Source organism: Lepisosteus oculatus, chromosome 3 (assembly GCF_040954835.1).
Source record: "Lepisosteus oculatus isolate fLepOcu1 chromosome 3, fLepOcu1.hap2, whole genome shotgun sequence".
NCBI classification, from domain to species: Eukaryota; Metazoa; Chordata; class Actinopteri; order Semionotiformes; family Lepisosteidae; genus Lepisosteus; species Lepisosteus oculatus.
In genome coordinates this window covers 74879463-74893108 of record NC_090698.1, presented here as the reverse complement: position 1 = coordinate 74893108, position 13646 = coordinate 74879463, and the positions used below count along the sequence as shown (strand labels likewise).

The 13646-nt window shown below is 53.6% G+C and overlaps 1 protein-coding gene across 2 annotated transcripts in view; it reads right to left on the bottom strand.

Annotated features, from left to right (window-relative positions):
* LOC102698393 (dedicator of cytokinesis protein 2-like) overlaps positions 1-13646 on the bottom strand; it is a 257475-nt gene that overhangs the window by 216289 nt on the left and 27540 nt on the right. For both annotated transcript variants that reach the window (XM_069187590.1, XM_069187591.1), the window contains 9 exons: positions 11385-11460; positions 11071-11150; positions 9525-9650; positions 8219-8343; positions 7238-7336; positions 6699-6771; positions 4968-5071; positions 1484-1670; positions 1001-1098 (listed from right to left, as the gene is read on the bottom strand). In XM_069187590.1, coding sequence (XP_069043691.1) covers positions 1001-1098; positions 1484-1670; positions 4968-5071; positions 6699-6771; positions 7238-7336; positions 8219-8343; positions 9525-9650; positions 11071-11150; positions 11385-11460 — 968 coding nt within the window. The remainder of the gene's footprint in view (positions 1-1000; positions 1099-1483; positions 1671-4967; positions 5072-6698; positions 6772-7237; positions 7337-8218; positions 8344-9524; positions 9651-11070; positions 11151-11384; positions 11461-13646) is intronic.

Genomic DNA, 13646 nt, shown 5'->3' with positions numbered 1-13646 from the left:
TGCCGCCAGCAGGTGTACCGCAGCCTGCTGTGCCCCAGTCCGGTGGCCTGCGCAGGGAGATGCTCAGAGCTGCTGGGAGAAGGAGCAGGCCAGGCCTGCTGCCCTGAGGACTGGGGCTGGAAGGTGGTGCCCTCCTCAGCCCTGTCTCTCCTGCCAGACAGAATCTACCTGCCTTGTAATCCAAGGGCATCTCTGCTGCTCCCTTATCTGGGCCCAGTAAATTACAGGCGAGACATACTGAAGGAAATAAGTGGAGTCTCTTGCTGCTGTTGATCCCCTGATCTCTGGAGCGAGCGGCACAGGCACAGGAGCCATAAATACAGCAGACTCAATAAATGTTTTATAAACCTCACTGATAACCCGGGGTTAATAACGCCTCTGTTTTCCAGCTCACTCTGTAGCAGAGCAATGTTCTCCTAAAATTTCCTATATGTAAAAAATATACAGTCCTCCAAGTGCCCACACTCGCACCCCCATCCATCACCTCTGTAAAACTAGCGATATTAATCCTATTAATCCGAGCAGCCCAGGCTGGGCAGCTGTGCCGGGTGAGGGAGGGCAGAGAAAGAGAAGTGCAGAGGAGCGGGCTTGCTCAGTTTCCCTCTGAGTGCGGAAGGCAGGCTTGCACAGCTCCGCTCATCAGTAGTTCTCATAGTGCAGAAGATCTGCAATGCAGAGTCTTTGCTGGGTGAGGCACTGATAGTGTGTCAGTGCATTAGTGTCAGTTTGCCACTGTGCCAGTGTGTTAGTGCATTAGTGTCTGTGTCTCAGTGTGTCAGTGTGTCAGTGTGCCAGCAAATCAGTGTCTCAATGTGTCTGTGTGTCAGTGTGTCAGTGTGTCAGTGTGCCAGTGTGCCAGTGTGCCAGCGAATCAGTGTCTCAATGTGTCAGTGTGTCAGTGTGTCACTGTGTCAGTGTGTCAGTGTGTCAGTGTGCCAGTGTGCCTGGGTGGGTCGGCACTGTCATCCTTCCACAGTGGGAAGTACAGGAAGCGTCTCACCTTCATCACCTCTCCACCCTCCACCTTCCTCAGCCGCCTCAGATTCTGCTCCAGCAGGCTGGGGTTCGAGCGCCACTTCAACAGTCCAAGCAGATCCACTGGAAAGGAGAAGCAGGGGAGGTGAACTTGATGGAATACACTTCCTCCCTCTCTCAGCTCTACCCACTGGCCCACACTGCCTCCCTCTCTCGGCTCTACCCACTGGCCCACACTGCCTCCCTCTCTCAGCTCTACCCACTGGCCCACACTGCCTCCCTCTCTCAGCTCTACCCACTGGCCCACACTGCCTCCCTCTCTCGGCTCTACCCACTGGCCCACACTGCCTCCCTCTCTCTGGGCTCTACCCACTGGCCCACACTGCCTCCCTCTCTCTAGGCTCTACCCACTGGCCCACACTGCCTCCCTCTCTCTGGGCTCTACCCACTGGCCCACACTGCCCCAGTGCGATGCGCAGGAGTGGGACAGACGCTGTGGGATACAGACCGTTCTGTGTGAGCTTGGTGGAGCAGGTGAGGGTGCTGATCTGGAAGCTGTCCCTGGTGCTGACATTCAGGCTGGCGCTGCTCTTCAGGGTGGCTATGTTCGACGCCCTATGCTGCTGCCCACTGCCCCCCAGTGAGCAAGGCAGAGAGCCGTACTGGCTCACATCCTCTAGCTTCCTGCTGTCTCCCTGAGAAGACGGGAAAGAAGGCATGTTCAGTTTGTGGGTGCCTTGGCCAGGACAGAGCACTTTGGCCCATGGGTGTGGGCTCACAGCGAGAGCTGTCACCCCAAGCCAAGGTAAGGAAACTGAGCTGCTGGCCTGCTCGGTAGGTAAGAGGTCTTGGGTTCGCTCCTGGTCTCCAGACGCTGCAGCCTCAGCGCCTGCAAGTCCGCACAGGGCCCCTGCCGTTTGCTGTGGCCTGGGCCACGGTTTTCTAATGACACTCCAGAGAGAGCAATTCATTACTTGTGGAGTGATTTCAATTGTCTACGGTCTGTTATTGCAACAGCCCTTTCACAGACAATGATGAGGAACAGAAAACACCACTTCACGTAAGATAAGTCCATTGTTCACCTTCTGTTAATCCTGCTCCCTGCTTTCTAGCCCCGGTTGTGCTAGCTTGCTTACTGCCAGGTGTGCTGGCACAGACAGAGAGCAGGTGTGAATGAACAAGCAGGACTCAGAGGTGTCCAGAGAGCTCAGGTGCAGCACAGACAGAGAGCAGGTGTGAATGGACAGGCAGGACTCAGAGGTGTCCAGAGAGCTCAGGTGCAGCACAGACAAAGAGCAGGTGTTAATGGGCAGGCAGGACTCAGAGGTGTCCAGAGAGCTCAGGTGCAGCAGACAGAGAGCAGGTGTGAATGGACAGGCAGAACTCAGAGGTGTCCAGAGAGCTCAGGTGCAGCACAGACAGAGAGCAGGTGTGAATGAACAAGCAGGACTCAGAGGTGTCCAGAGAGCTCAGGTGCAGCACAGACAGAGAGCAGGTGTGAATGAACAAGCAGGACTCAGAGGTGTCCAGAGAGCTCAGGTGCAGCACAGACAGAGAGCAGGTGTGAATGAACAAGCAGGACTCAGAGGTGTCCAGAGAGCTCAGGTGCAGCAGACAGAGAGCAGGTGTGAATGAACAAGCAGGACTCAGAGGTGTCCAGAGAGCTCAGGTGCAGCAGACAGAGAGCAGGTGTGAATGGGCAGGCAGGAATCAGAGGTGTCCAGAGAGCTCAGGTGCAGCAGACAGAGAGCCTGTGAATGGACAGGCAGGACTCAGAGGTGTCCAGAGCACTCAGGTGGAGCACAGACAGAGAGCAGGTGTGTGTGTCAATGGAGTGTTAGTTTTAACTGTCTAAGCCAGGTGTTGTCTGGGCAGTGTCTTCTGCAGCAGCCAGCTCTGCTGTTTGGATCACAGCCCGCCTGGCTCTGCAGACGCACACATCGCTCCTCACACCTCCAATCATTTGCTCATCCATTCAAAGAGATCCCTGCTTTCTCCCCTGCTCTTAATTGCTTGATGAATTCCTCTCAGTGCAAGTTAACCTTGTAACAGGCTGGGCGAGACAGGCACAGCACTTTACGAGTCAATTAAAAGGCAATTTGGTTTCCAGGCGAGCAGAGGTGTTGATAAATGAAGTGGGAGCGAACACAAACAGCCAGGACACACACCGAGGGCTTCGATAACCCGAGAACAGCACCTCTCTAATTGAAAACAATTACAGCCCATTCACAGCATGAGCAGGGGAGCTGGCTGCACACAGCCTTAAAGTCTCCTTACACTGTCTCTTCCCCTAGTATCCTAGATAAAAGACTCCCTCTGTGTCCCCATTGGGGTCAGTCTTCCTGAGGCAGCCTGCCGATGAGGGTCTTGACGGAATTAACAGTGAGTAACAAAGCGCAGAACTGAGCTCGAGAACAGAAAATTCATTTGATACAAAACAGCATCAGACACAGAGAGAGAGAAACACTTCAAGTTCCAACCTTTGCTGTTGCAGCTGTTGCATTCAAGGGCTATTCTTAAACCGTGTACTGTAGCTGTTTTGATTTTTGATTTTTCAGGCAGTAATTCAATGAAGAAACGTCAGCTGAGGAAACAGTAGGCATCGTGAAGACTGGGGTGCTTTTACAAAACTCCTGTCCAGTGGACAGCTGTCTGTCTGCCCCCAGTGATGTAAACGAATATTTATGAACAGGGAACGAGCACGTCTGCAGTGAAGAAACAAATGAACTCTACATCAAGTGCATTAAAGCCAGAGGGTGGAGGAGGGCTGCTTTTCACCCAAAGAGGAAAAAGCCACCCAGCTGTGCTGTGGTGGCCGATACCCTGAACTTCTTTTTCAACGGCTAATAAGAATATTTACAGGGATGAGAAAAAATAAACCTCCAACTTGAAATGTGGTGTTAACCAATGCTTAATGAAGTAAGTATGTACATGATACTTGCGGTCCGCCTCCTTGAGACACATGACTGCAGGAGCTCCAGGTTTGAATCGGCTTTCAGGAATTTTTCATGACAGAGCTTCTTCAAGTCTGTGACATTTGAGTGTTCCTTGTAGGAAAATCTCACTTCAGCTCCTGCTGTCATATAGGAAAGCAGTGTCTGGTTTTCACCACACATAATACTTCTCATCATGGCTGAAATGCTCAAGCCAGACAGAGACAGAGTTTATTCTTCAGTCGTTCTGCAGATCGTGGTACTCTGGGAGGTTTGTGACTCCATGGATGATTTTCTGGGTTGCTCTTGAGATCCTGGCAGGACAACTGGTCCTGAGTACAGTCACCATGGTCCTGATAGCTTTTTATTTGTAGTTTAATAGATGTAATTCACTTCCTGAAGAAGGGTCAACAGCCGAAAGGTTGTGTTTCCTTTCTTCTCTTTTCAGCCTGGAATCAACCTTTACTTATTTAATAGATGTTTTGTATCCTTCTCCTGACTGAAGAGCATCAGCTATTCTTTTTCAGAGGTTCTCCGAATCTGTAGCAGGATTTATTTCAACTAATCTGTGTGGTGAAAATCAAACTCCCCAACCATTATACAGGACAGCAACACAGAAATGGGAATATTTTCATTTTCTACACTCAGAATTGAACAGAGCACAAAGGGCCATGTTAAATTTACAGAAATACTGAAACACAGACGCAGTCTTCAGGTGCTCCAACTGGGTGAATATTTGTTTCTAAACTGCTGTTTTTCCCAGGGTCTGTATTCACTCTCACCCTCTGCCTCCAGGACAGGTGCCTTGTTTCTGGGCCCGTTTCCCAGAGCAAAGCTGGCTGACAAATGATGGATGTATCCTCACCTCTAGACAACATACAGTATCCCCCTGCTCAAGTCCTGGGGACTGAGGCTCCATTAGGAACAATACCCAGCAGCCACAGGAGTCCCCCACGAGCTGGACTGAGAACTGCTGCGTGATCAGAGGACCCGGCCCATGGAGCCCAGACTCCAGCAGACGCAGCAGGCAGCAGTGCCCTCTGGCCCGCGGAGCCTCACCTTGTACAGGATGAGCAGGTGCTCCCCGTCCCGTAAGGTGGTGCCGTCCTTCTGCAGCAGTCGCACGTACGCCATGGCAAAGACCCGCTCGCCCTTGTCCTTGCCTGGGGGGAAACAGGGCAGCGCGGTCAGAGCAGGGACGACAACACGACCCAGATCGAGGACACTCACTTGGCACAGTCCACACACTCCACACACACACTCGCTTGGCACAGTCCACACACTCCACACACACACTCGCCAGACAGTCCACACACTCCACACACACACTCACTTGGCACAGTCCACACACTCCACACACACACTCGCTTGGCACAGTCTACACACTCCACACACACACTCGCCAGACAGTCCACACACTCCACACACACACTCGCTTGGCACAGTCCACACACTCCACACACACACTCGCCAGACAGTCCACACACTCCACACACACACTCGCTTGGCACAGTCCACACACTCCACACACACACTCGCCAGACAGTCCACACACTCCACACACACACTCACTTGGCACAGTCCACACACTCCACACACACACTCGCTTGGCACAGTCCACACACTCCACACACACACTTGCCAGACACAGTCCACACACTCCACACACACACTCGCCAGACAGTCCACACACTCCACACACACACTCGCTTGGCACAGTCCACACACTCCACACACACACTCGCCAGACACAGTCCACACACTCCACACACACACTTGCCAGACACAGTCCACACACTCCACACACACACTCGCTTGGCACAGTCCACACACTCCACACACACACTCGCCAGACACAGTCCACACACTCCACACACACACTCGCTTGGCACAGTCCACACACTCCACACACACACTCGCCAGACAGTCCACACACTCCACACACACACACTCGCCAGACACAGTCCACACACTCCACACACACACTCACTTGGCACAGTCCACACACTCCACACACACACTCGCCAGACACAGTCCACACACTGCACACACACACTCGCTTGGCACAGTCCACACACTCCACACACACACTCGCTTGGCACAGTCCAGACACTCCACACACACACTCGCCAGACACAGTCCACACACTCCACACACACACTCGCCAGACACAGTCCACACACTCCACACACACACTCGCCAGACAGTCCACACACTCCACACACACACTCGCCAGACACAGTCCAGACACTCCACACACACACTCGCCAGACACAGTCCACACACTCCACACACACACTCGCTTGGCACACTCCACACACACACTCGCCAGACAGTCCACACACTCCACACACACACTCGCCAGACACAGTCCACACACTCCACACACACACTCGCTTGGCACAGTCCACACACTCCACACACACACACACCCCACACACACACACAGACACACACACACACACACGCCAGACACAGTCCAGACACTCCACACACACACACACACACACACACACTCGCCAGACAGTCCAGATACTCCACACACACACTAGACAGACACGCAGTCCAGCACACAGACGCTCAAGCGACATGCAGTCCAATTCAACAGACAGGCACAGACACTCAACAGTGCTCTTCACGCGCATGATCCTAGACTTGCTGAGGGCTGTTAGTGCACCCCCTGCTTTGTGTTCAGTGTTGTGCAACACATGCAGTAAACACATAAGCATCAAGGACGCCAATTTTTCTGCATGCAGAGGCCAGAGCACGCCGAGCTGTGGCTTCACTCACTGTCGCTGGAGGAGCGGTGCTTGAACGTGAAGCGCAGGTGAGTCTTCTGCACATCTTCAATGGGGATAGACACCTATGGGGGCAACCACAGAGACATCAGCACAGACACAGCACACAGGCCAATCTGGAGCCCATGCACTGAGAACAGCATTGACACCAGCCATTGACATCTGAGAGTGTGTTCACTCTCAGATTGTGCATTTGAGTCTGAAGCCCAGCCCTCCTGGGGCAGGTGAATGTGATCCCTCATGCTGATAGAGGAAGGTGATTATGACTCCTCATGCTCAGGAGTTTGACTGTGATGAAGGGAGTGGGGGTGTGGCCCTGCTCCCCCACATCAGGCCTGCAGCAGTAGCCCAGGCTTCAGGCATTAGCAATGCAAACATCATTGACTGCAATCTCTGTAGGTCACGTAGGAGAGAAGCAACTGAGAAAATGAATTAATAATAAAAATTCAATTAAGTTTAGAATGTAATGACTTTGGTCCCCTGGGGACCCGCCTGTGTTTCAGAGATTCCGGAGATGTCTGTGTGCCTCACCTTGACAGTCTCCATCCAGTGCTGGTGTCTCTGCTGGTAGTAGACCACCGAGCAGTACTCGCTGACCCTGGGGTCCCCCGCGCCCAGGCTGATGGCATTCTGCGGAGACAGGGGTGTCCTGAGCTAAGGCAGGTCTTGCCCGTTCATACCCACGACTGCCATGGCTGCATAGGGACAGCGCTAACCCTGGCAGCGCAGGGGCAGGTGGACTCAGGGTCATGGGTTCAAGCCCCTGGAGGCCGGCTGTGGTCACCAGCTGGTCCCAAGATTGCTGGGCACATCCCCGCCCTGGGGACTCCTACACCCGCACTTTGTTAAACACTTGAGGAAACAGAGCGAGCCCTGCTCCTGCAAAGGGCCTTCACTTGAAGGACACCTTGATCTGGACTGCTTCACTCAGAGGACGGAAGTGAGGGGCATCTTCACCACTGGATGTACTTTAGCCACGAAAAAAAAAGTAAGTGGTGCTTTAGAGAGAGACCAGAGACAGACCCAGCCAGAGTCACAGGAGTCAGCGAGACCAGAGACAGACACAGCCAGAGACACAGGAGTCAGAGAGACCAGAGACAGACCCAGCCAGAGAGACCAGAGACAGACACAGCCAGAGACACAAGAGCCAGATAGACCAGAGACAGACACAGCCAGAGACACAGGAGCCAGATAGACCAGAGACAGACACAGCCAGAGACACAGGAGTCAGAGAGACCAGAGACAGACCCAGCCAGAGAGACCAGAGACAGACACAACCAGAGACACAGGAGTCAGAGAGACCAGAGACAGACACAGCCAGAGACAGACACAGCCAGAGAGACCAGAGACAGATACAGCCAGAGTCACAGGAGCCAGAGAGACCAGAGACAGACACAGCCAGAGACCAGGGATGGCCAGAGCCAGAGACACTACAGTAGTAACAGGAGAGACTGTGGCTCTGGGTGCTGTCTCATTAACGGAGGCGCTATGTCAGTAGTGCTGTGTCCTCACCGGCACCACCTCGCCGTCCTCATTGCACACCACCAGGGTCACCTCCACGTTCTTCTGCGTGCTCTTGTTGCCCTTGTCGAACTCGCCCTCCAGCAGGGTCACGTAGATGTCATTCCTGACATCACCTGGAACAGCAGTCAAGAGGTCAGTGCTGACCAGTGTCCCATCACACAATGGGTCAACATTGACCAGTGTCCCATCACAGCTATGACCACGATGGGTCAGTGCTGATCACTGTCTCGTCACAGCACTGACCATGATGTGCAATGATATGTAGCTTTTCAAATGAATAATTTAATTCAAATGAACAATGTTTTATCTACAAATGTGTGTTGGTATTAGATTTAGTATATTACCATTCTTTAACATCATAACTGAATTCATAGTTCCCCTTGTTTACAGCAGACTGGTTTCCAGGTGTGTCTGAAAATGTCCAGCCCCCACTGCCAGGCTGCTCCAGGGGTGTCTGGACATCTGTGCTCTCTCTGAGGACCTCATAACTCTGCTCTCACACCTGCGAGCCCTGATGCTGCGCTGCCTTGTTTACCAGCGACCTGGATTGGAGAGAGATTTCCACTCTCCTCTCGGACAAGCCCATCGTGGCGACGGCCTGCTATTTCCCATCCATTACTCTCTTCCAAACCCGTCTCTCGGGCATGAAAGGGAGCAGAATCCCTGATAAGATGATTATGATTTCCTAGCACTGACTGAGCCGAGCGCTGCATCACGGATCGGGGAGAATGGTGACATCTCATTCATCTGCGGGGACGCCTGCAGCGGTCTGGCGCGGCAACGAGTGTAAATAATCATTCTGAAGTGTATCGCAGGCCTGGAATGTAAGTAAGCAATCATGCGCTTTGCTGAGTTGCTCCTCCTGTCTGGCTCCCACAGACCATCAAACTGCTCTGCACTGTCCAGAGCTGGAGCAACACTGACCTATCCTGCAGCACCTTGCGCTGTGAAATGTGCTACACTTCTGCAGCTGGTGCTGTGTCACGTTCTGCTTCACCAACTGTGAGGAGGAGCGACACAGGGGCCCCACCAGAGGGACACTAGTGACAACAGCGATCACCATCACCGCTGAGTGACAGTGTCCTGGGACAGCTGCTTTCTCGGAGTAAAAACCTTTTATACAGTAAAGTGCAGACAGACTCCTTCAGAACACCTCAGAGGAAATCAATTTAAGAACATCGCAATCATATTCATGCCATGGTCATATTTGCGAAGGCGGGGGGAATATGACCAGGGCTCTGCACCGACACGAAACCCAGCCCCTGCTTGCACACAGCGTCTCGGCCTGTCTCACCTGGCAGGATGATCTCTGGGAAGCCCATCTTGCGTGCCGTCACTGTGTTCCTGTCCACCAGGTGGGGGTGCTCCTTCCGGGCCTGCTGCACGTCCCCCTCCAGCATCCTGAGGGACACCCACAGCCCTGCAACAGCACACACGCCCCGCAGTGAGGGGGCAGGTCCACCGGTGGGGCACAGCGCACTGCAGACGAGAGCATGATCGCCTCTCGTGGGCATGGCCTGGTGCCACTCTTCTTACTGACCAGTGGGGGACGCTGGTACAGTATAAAAACTCTGGGCCTGTGCCTCCTCGACAGAGGGGTGAAGATGGGCTTCACTCCTCTTACTGGCCAGTGGGGGTTGCTGGTACCAACACTCAGTCCTCCCTTTGTGTGGGGACCCCATGATATGATCAGTGCTCAGAGTGCTCTAAGTGCTCAGAGTGCTCACAGTGTTCAGAGTGCTCACAGTGCTCACAGAGCTGAGTGCTCAGAGTGCTCACAGTGCTCAGAGTGCTCACAGTGCTCACAGTGCTCACAGAGCTGAGTGCTCAGAGTGCTCACAGTGCTCAGAGTGCTCACAGTGCTCACAGTGCTCACAGAGCTGAGTGCTCAGAGTGCTCACAGTTCTCAGAGTGCTCACAGTGCTCACAGTGCTCACAGAGCTGAGTGCTCAGAGTGCTCACAGTGCTCAGAGTGCTCACAGTGCTCACAGTGCTCACAGAGCTGAGTGCTCAGAGTGCTCACAGTTCTCAGAGTGCTCACAGTTCTCAGAGTGCTCACAGTTTTCAGAGTGCTCACAGTGCTCAGAGTGCTCACAGTGCTCAGCTGCGAATCAGGAGAGTCCAGCTCCACTCCTGGAGAGCAGAACGATCGCCTGGGCCTTCTGTCACCCGAGCTTGCCCTTTACCCGGAAACTGACCTTTTCAACCCCCTGGGGCTCCCACAGCGTGCAGAGAGCCCACAAACTCCTACAAGACTGCACCCCAGCACGCCCTGCTACACAGCACAAGGTTCGGGCCAGTGCCCTGTCACTAAAGCCTTTCTCGTGCAGAGCTGTTTTCTGCAGAAATACTCAAATCCTCGTCACGTATCCCTTGTGCCGGGAGGAAAGCTCTGCCAAAGAAAACATCTGGAGCAGGAGCGGCACCCTAAATCTCTGCCTTTCTGTTTTGTAGCTGTTGGAAGAGGATGAGTGAGTGATTACAGCGGCAGGGAGTTCTGACATTTATCTCTATTATTTTCTAATTACGGGGCGCCCAGGTACAGCTTGTCAATACCTGACATCTGGTTCCTGCTATAGCTTCACACTCCGCTGAGCACAGCAACGGGCTGGGAGGCAGGCAGAGCAGGGCCTGCAGAGAGCGGAGACAGAGGCGGGGAGGGAGGAGGAGGATAAGGCCCAGCTGAAGAACAGCAGAAGAGAAATGAGGAAACATGCACAAGAATGGCAAAGGAAGAACTTTATGAGGATATGTAAAGGCAGAGAGAGAGAATGGGAAGGTGGAGACAGACAGAGACGCCCAGGTCCTGGAGTCTCGCTGCTGCACGCTCTGAGCTCCACCTTGGCCCTTGTGGTTGATCTCCTTGGCCTCTGTCCCCTTCCTGATCAGACCATGAAGGAAATCATTCTCAGCCGACACTCTGGGAGACACAGAAACAGGGAGAGAGGGGAGGTAAGGGGAGCTGCCCCAGGGTCACCTGCACAGTGACACAAGGCCGTGACACACATACACAGGCGGTGACACACACAGTAACACACAAAGCTGTGACACACACACACAGTAGCACACACACCCGGTAACACACATGGCCGTGACACACACACACAGTAACACACATGGCCATGACACATGCGGTGCCCTGGTGACCACTCACTGCAGGAAAGGGATGAAGTGCTGCTTCTCCTCATCACTCTCCACCTTCCCCTTGAGGATGTCTGTCACGTCCATCACTGCAAGACAGACACAGGGTTCAGGCCGACAGCGCCCCCCTCTGGCCAGCATGAGCCCTGCACTGGGATCACATGCGGGAGCACGCACCGACAGAGCCGGAGAAATCCCTCGCCCGTGCTCCCGCATCCCAGCCGCAGGCCAGCCGCAGGCTCGGCATGACACTGGGGCAGATTCAATCCCCCATTTCTGTGGGAATGACTGTGACACCCTGCCAGACGCCAGACGCAGCGCCTGTCCCTGACACCAGCAAATCCCACCGCAGCACAGCTGTCTAGTGGAAACGGGTTTCTGAAGATTAGCAATGTGTACTTTTATTAACGGGAGATACAACAGGCTTTGTCTTGTTCAGGGAGACGCACTCGCAGAAGTGTATTAAGCTACGGTATGTGCCAGGAATAAGGCAGCTTTCATTTTCCAGAGGAATGCAGAACCTGATCAGGATATTCTGCAGTTAGGATCAGAGGATCAGCGAACTCAGAGAATATCAGACAACAGATGATTGTGGAATACATGAAGAATTTATTTTGGTCATGATCTAGGGATCTACTCCATCATCAGAAGGATGACTTTGTTTGTTGAACACAGAGGCATAAACAAAGGGCTTGTCCAGCATTTCATTTTGACTGACATTTAGTTTCTTAAATTTTCAGAAAATATAAATATCCCAGGTCTACAGCAAGATAGAGAAACAGTGGGTCCAGATCTAAAACCAGTAGAGACTCAGAGAGTCCAGATCTAAGACCAGTAGAGACATAGTGAGTCCAGTAGAAACAAAGTGAGACCAGTAGAGACACGGTGAGTCCAGTAGAGACAAAGTGAGACCAGTAGAGACACAGTGAGTCCAGATCTAAGACCAGTAGAGACACAGTGAGTCCGGGTCTGAGGATAGAGACATGTTTCCCCAGTGTGGCAGTGCCCAGGCTCTCCTGGCACCAGGAGATTGAGAGCAGCGTGCTGCAGTGTGCTCAGAGTGACAGCAGTGCTGTGAAGAGCGTCTGGGGTCACAGGCAGATTGATGGAGCCCCTGACAGCCCTGGAAAACCCATCGTCCCAGCCTTGATGGATGACACCTATTACTCCTCCCAGGCCTGTGCGCAGGCCGGCGCCACAGCTCCTTATTCATCAGCGTCTCGGCTCCAGAGCCGCGCGGCTTTCCTTCCCCTTCAGTCTGTAATGTGTCATTTATTTATGTATGAGCGAACGAAAAGGGAAGCAGCTCCTGGGCTTTCATTACAGCTCCTTAACTAGCTGCTTCTGAACGGAGGGCCGCCGGCCATGCATTTTAATAACACAGGAGCAGGTCCCTCTGCTGCTCCTGGCCAGAAATATGAACATCGATCAGAGGGGTCGCCAGGTGATCAGAGCGCCGCTGCGCTCCTGGTGTGCAGGTCCCTGGACCGGCACCCACACAGCACCTCTGACCCTTGAGGCTCAGAAAGGACATGGCGTTCACCCCCAGCCCAAGAGCGGCTCTGTGTCTTCTTCACGGCCAGCTGAGTGAGGAGGGCGATGGACAGGGGTAGGAGGGGGGGCGAAGGAAGGGTAAGGAGAGAGACCTCTCTCTGCTGTGGGACCACCCCTGGGGCCCCACCCTCATGGACTATCTGGGGTGCACCGCAGAGCCTGGCACAACATAGAGGTGCCCGATTAAAACTGATGATTCCACAGCCCCAGAACGGACTCATCCTCTCTTCACATATCATGACATCATAGCTGCCTTACACAAAAGGCACAAGGCACAAGGCGCAAGGCCAGCCAGCATTCTGCTCCAGTCTGACAGCTGTCTCTGCAGGTGGCTCTGTCCTGTCTTGGACTCCTCCAGCTTGGCTTTAGAAGTTCCCAGCACCCCGGTGCCACTCTGCATCCCTGCAGGGAGCTGCTGTGTCCTGCTGTGTCCTACGCCTCACAGATTCGGCACACACTAGGATAAGAGGGCAGGGACACACTCATTGCTCCCTTCACAAGCTCTCTGATCACTCTTGAGCCAGATGATAGCTGTGATTACAATGTCAAAGACCCCACTCTGGGTGCAGTGAGACCTGAGGCACGTGAACCGCGTGTTAATGCTGCGCGCGCCCGACTCCTCCACCAGCAGGCGGCCGAGACGGGAGCCTGATCGCTCTCTCCTGGAATACGAGCCGCACTTCTGTGTTCAAGTTCTTTTTAGTATGCCAGCGGCAACGCT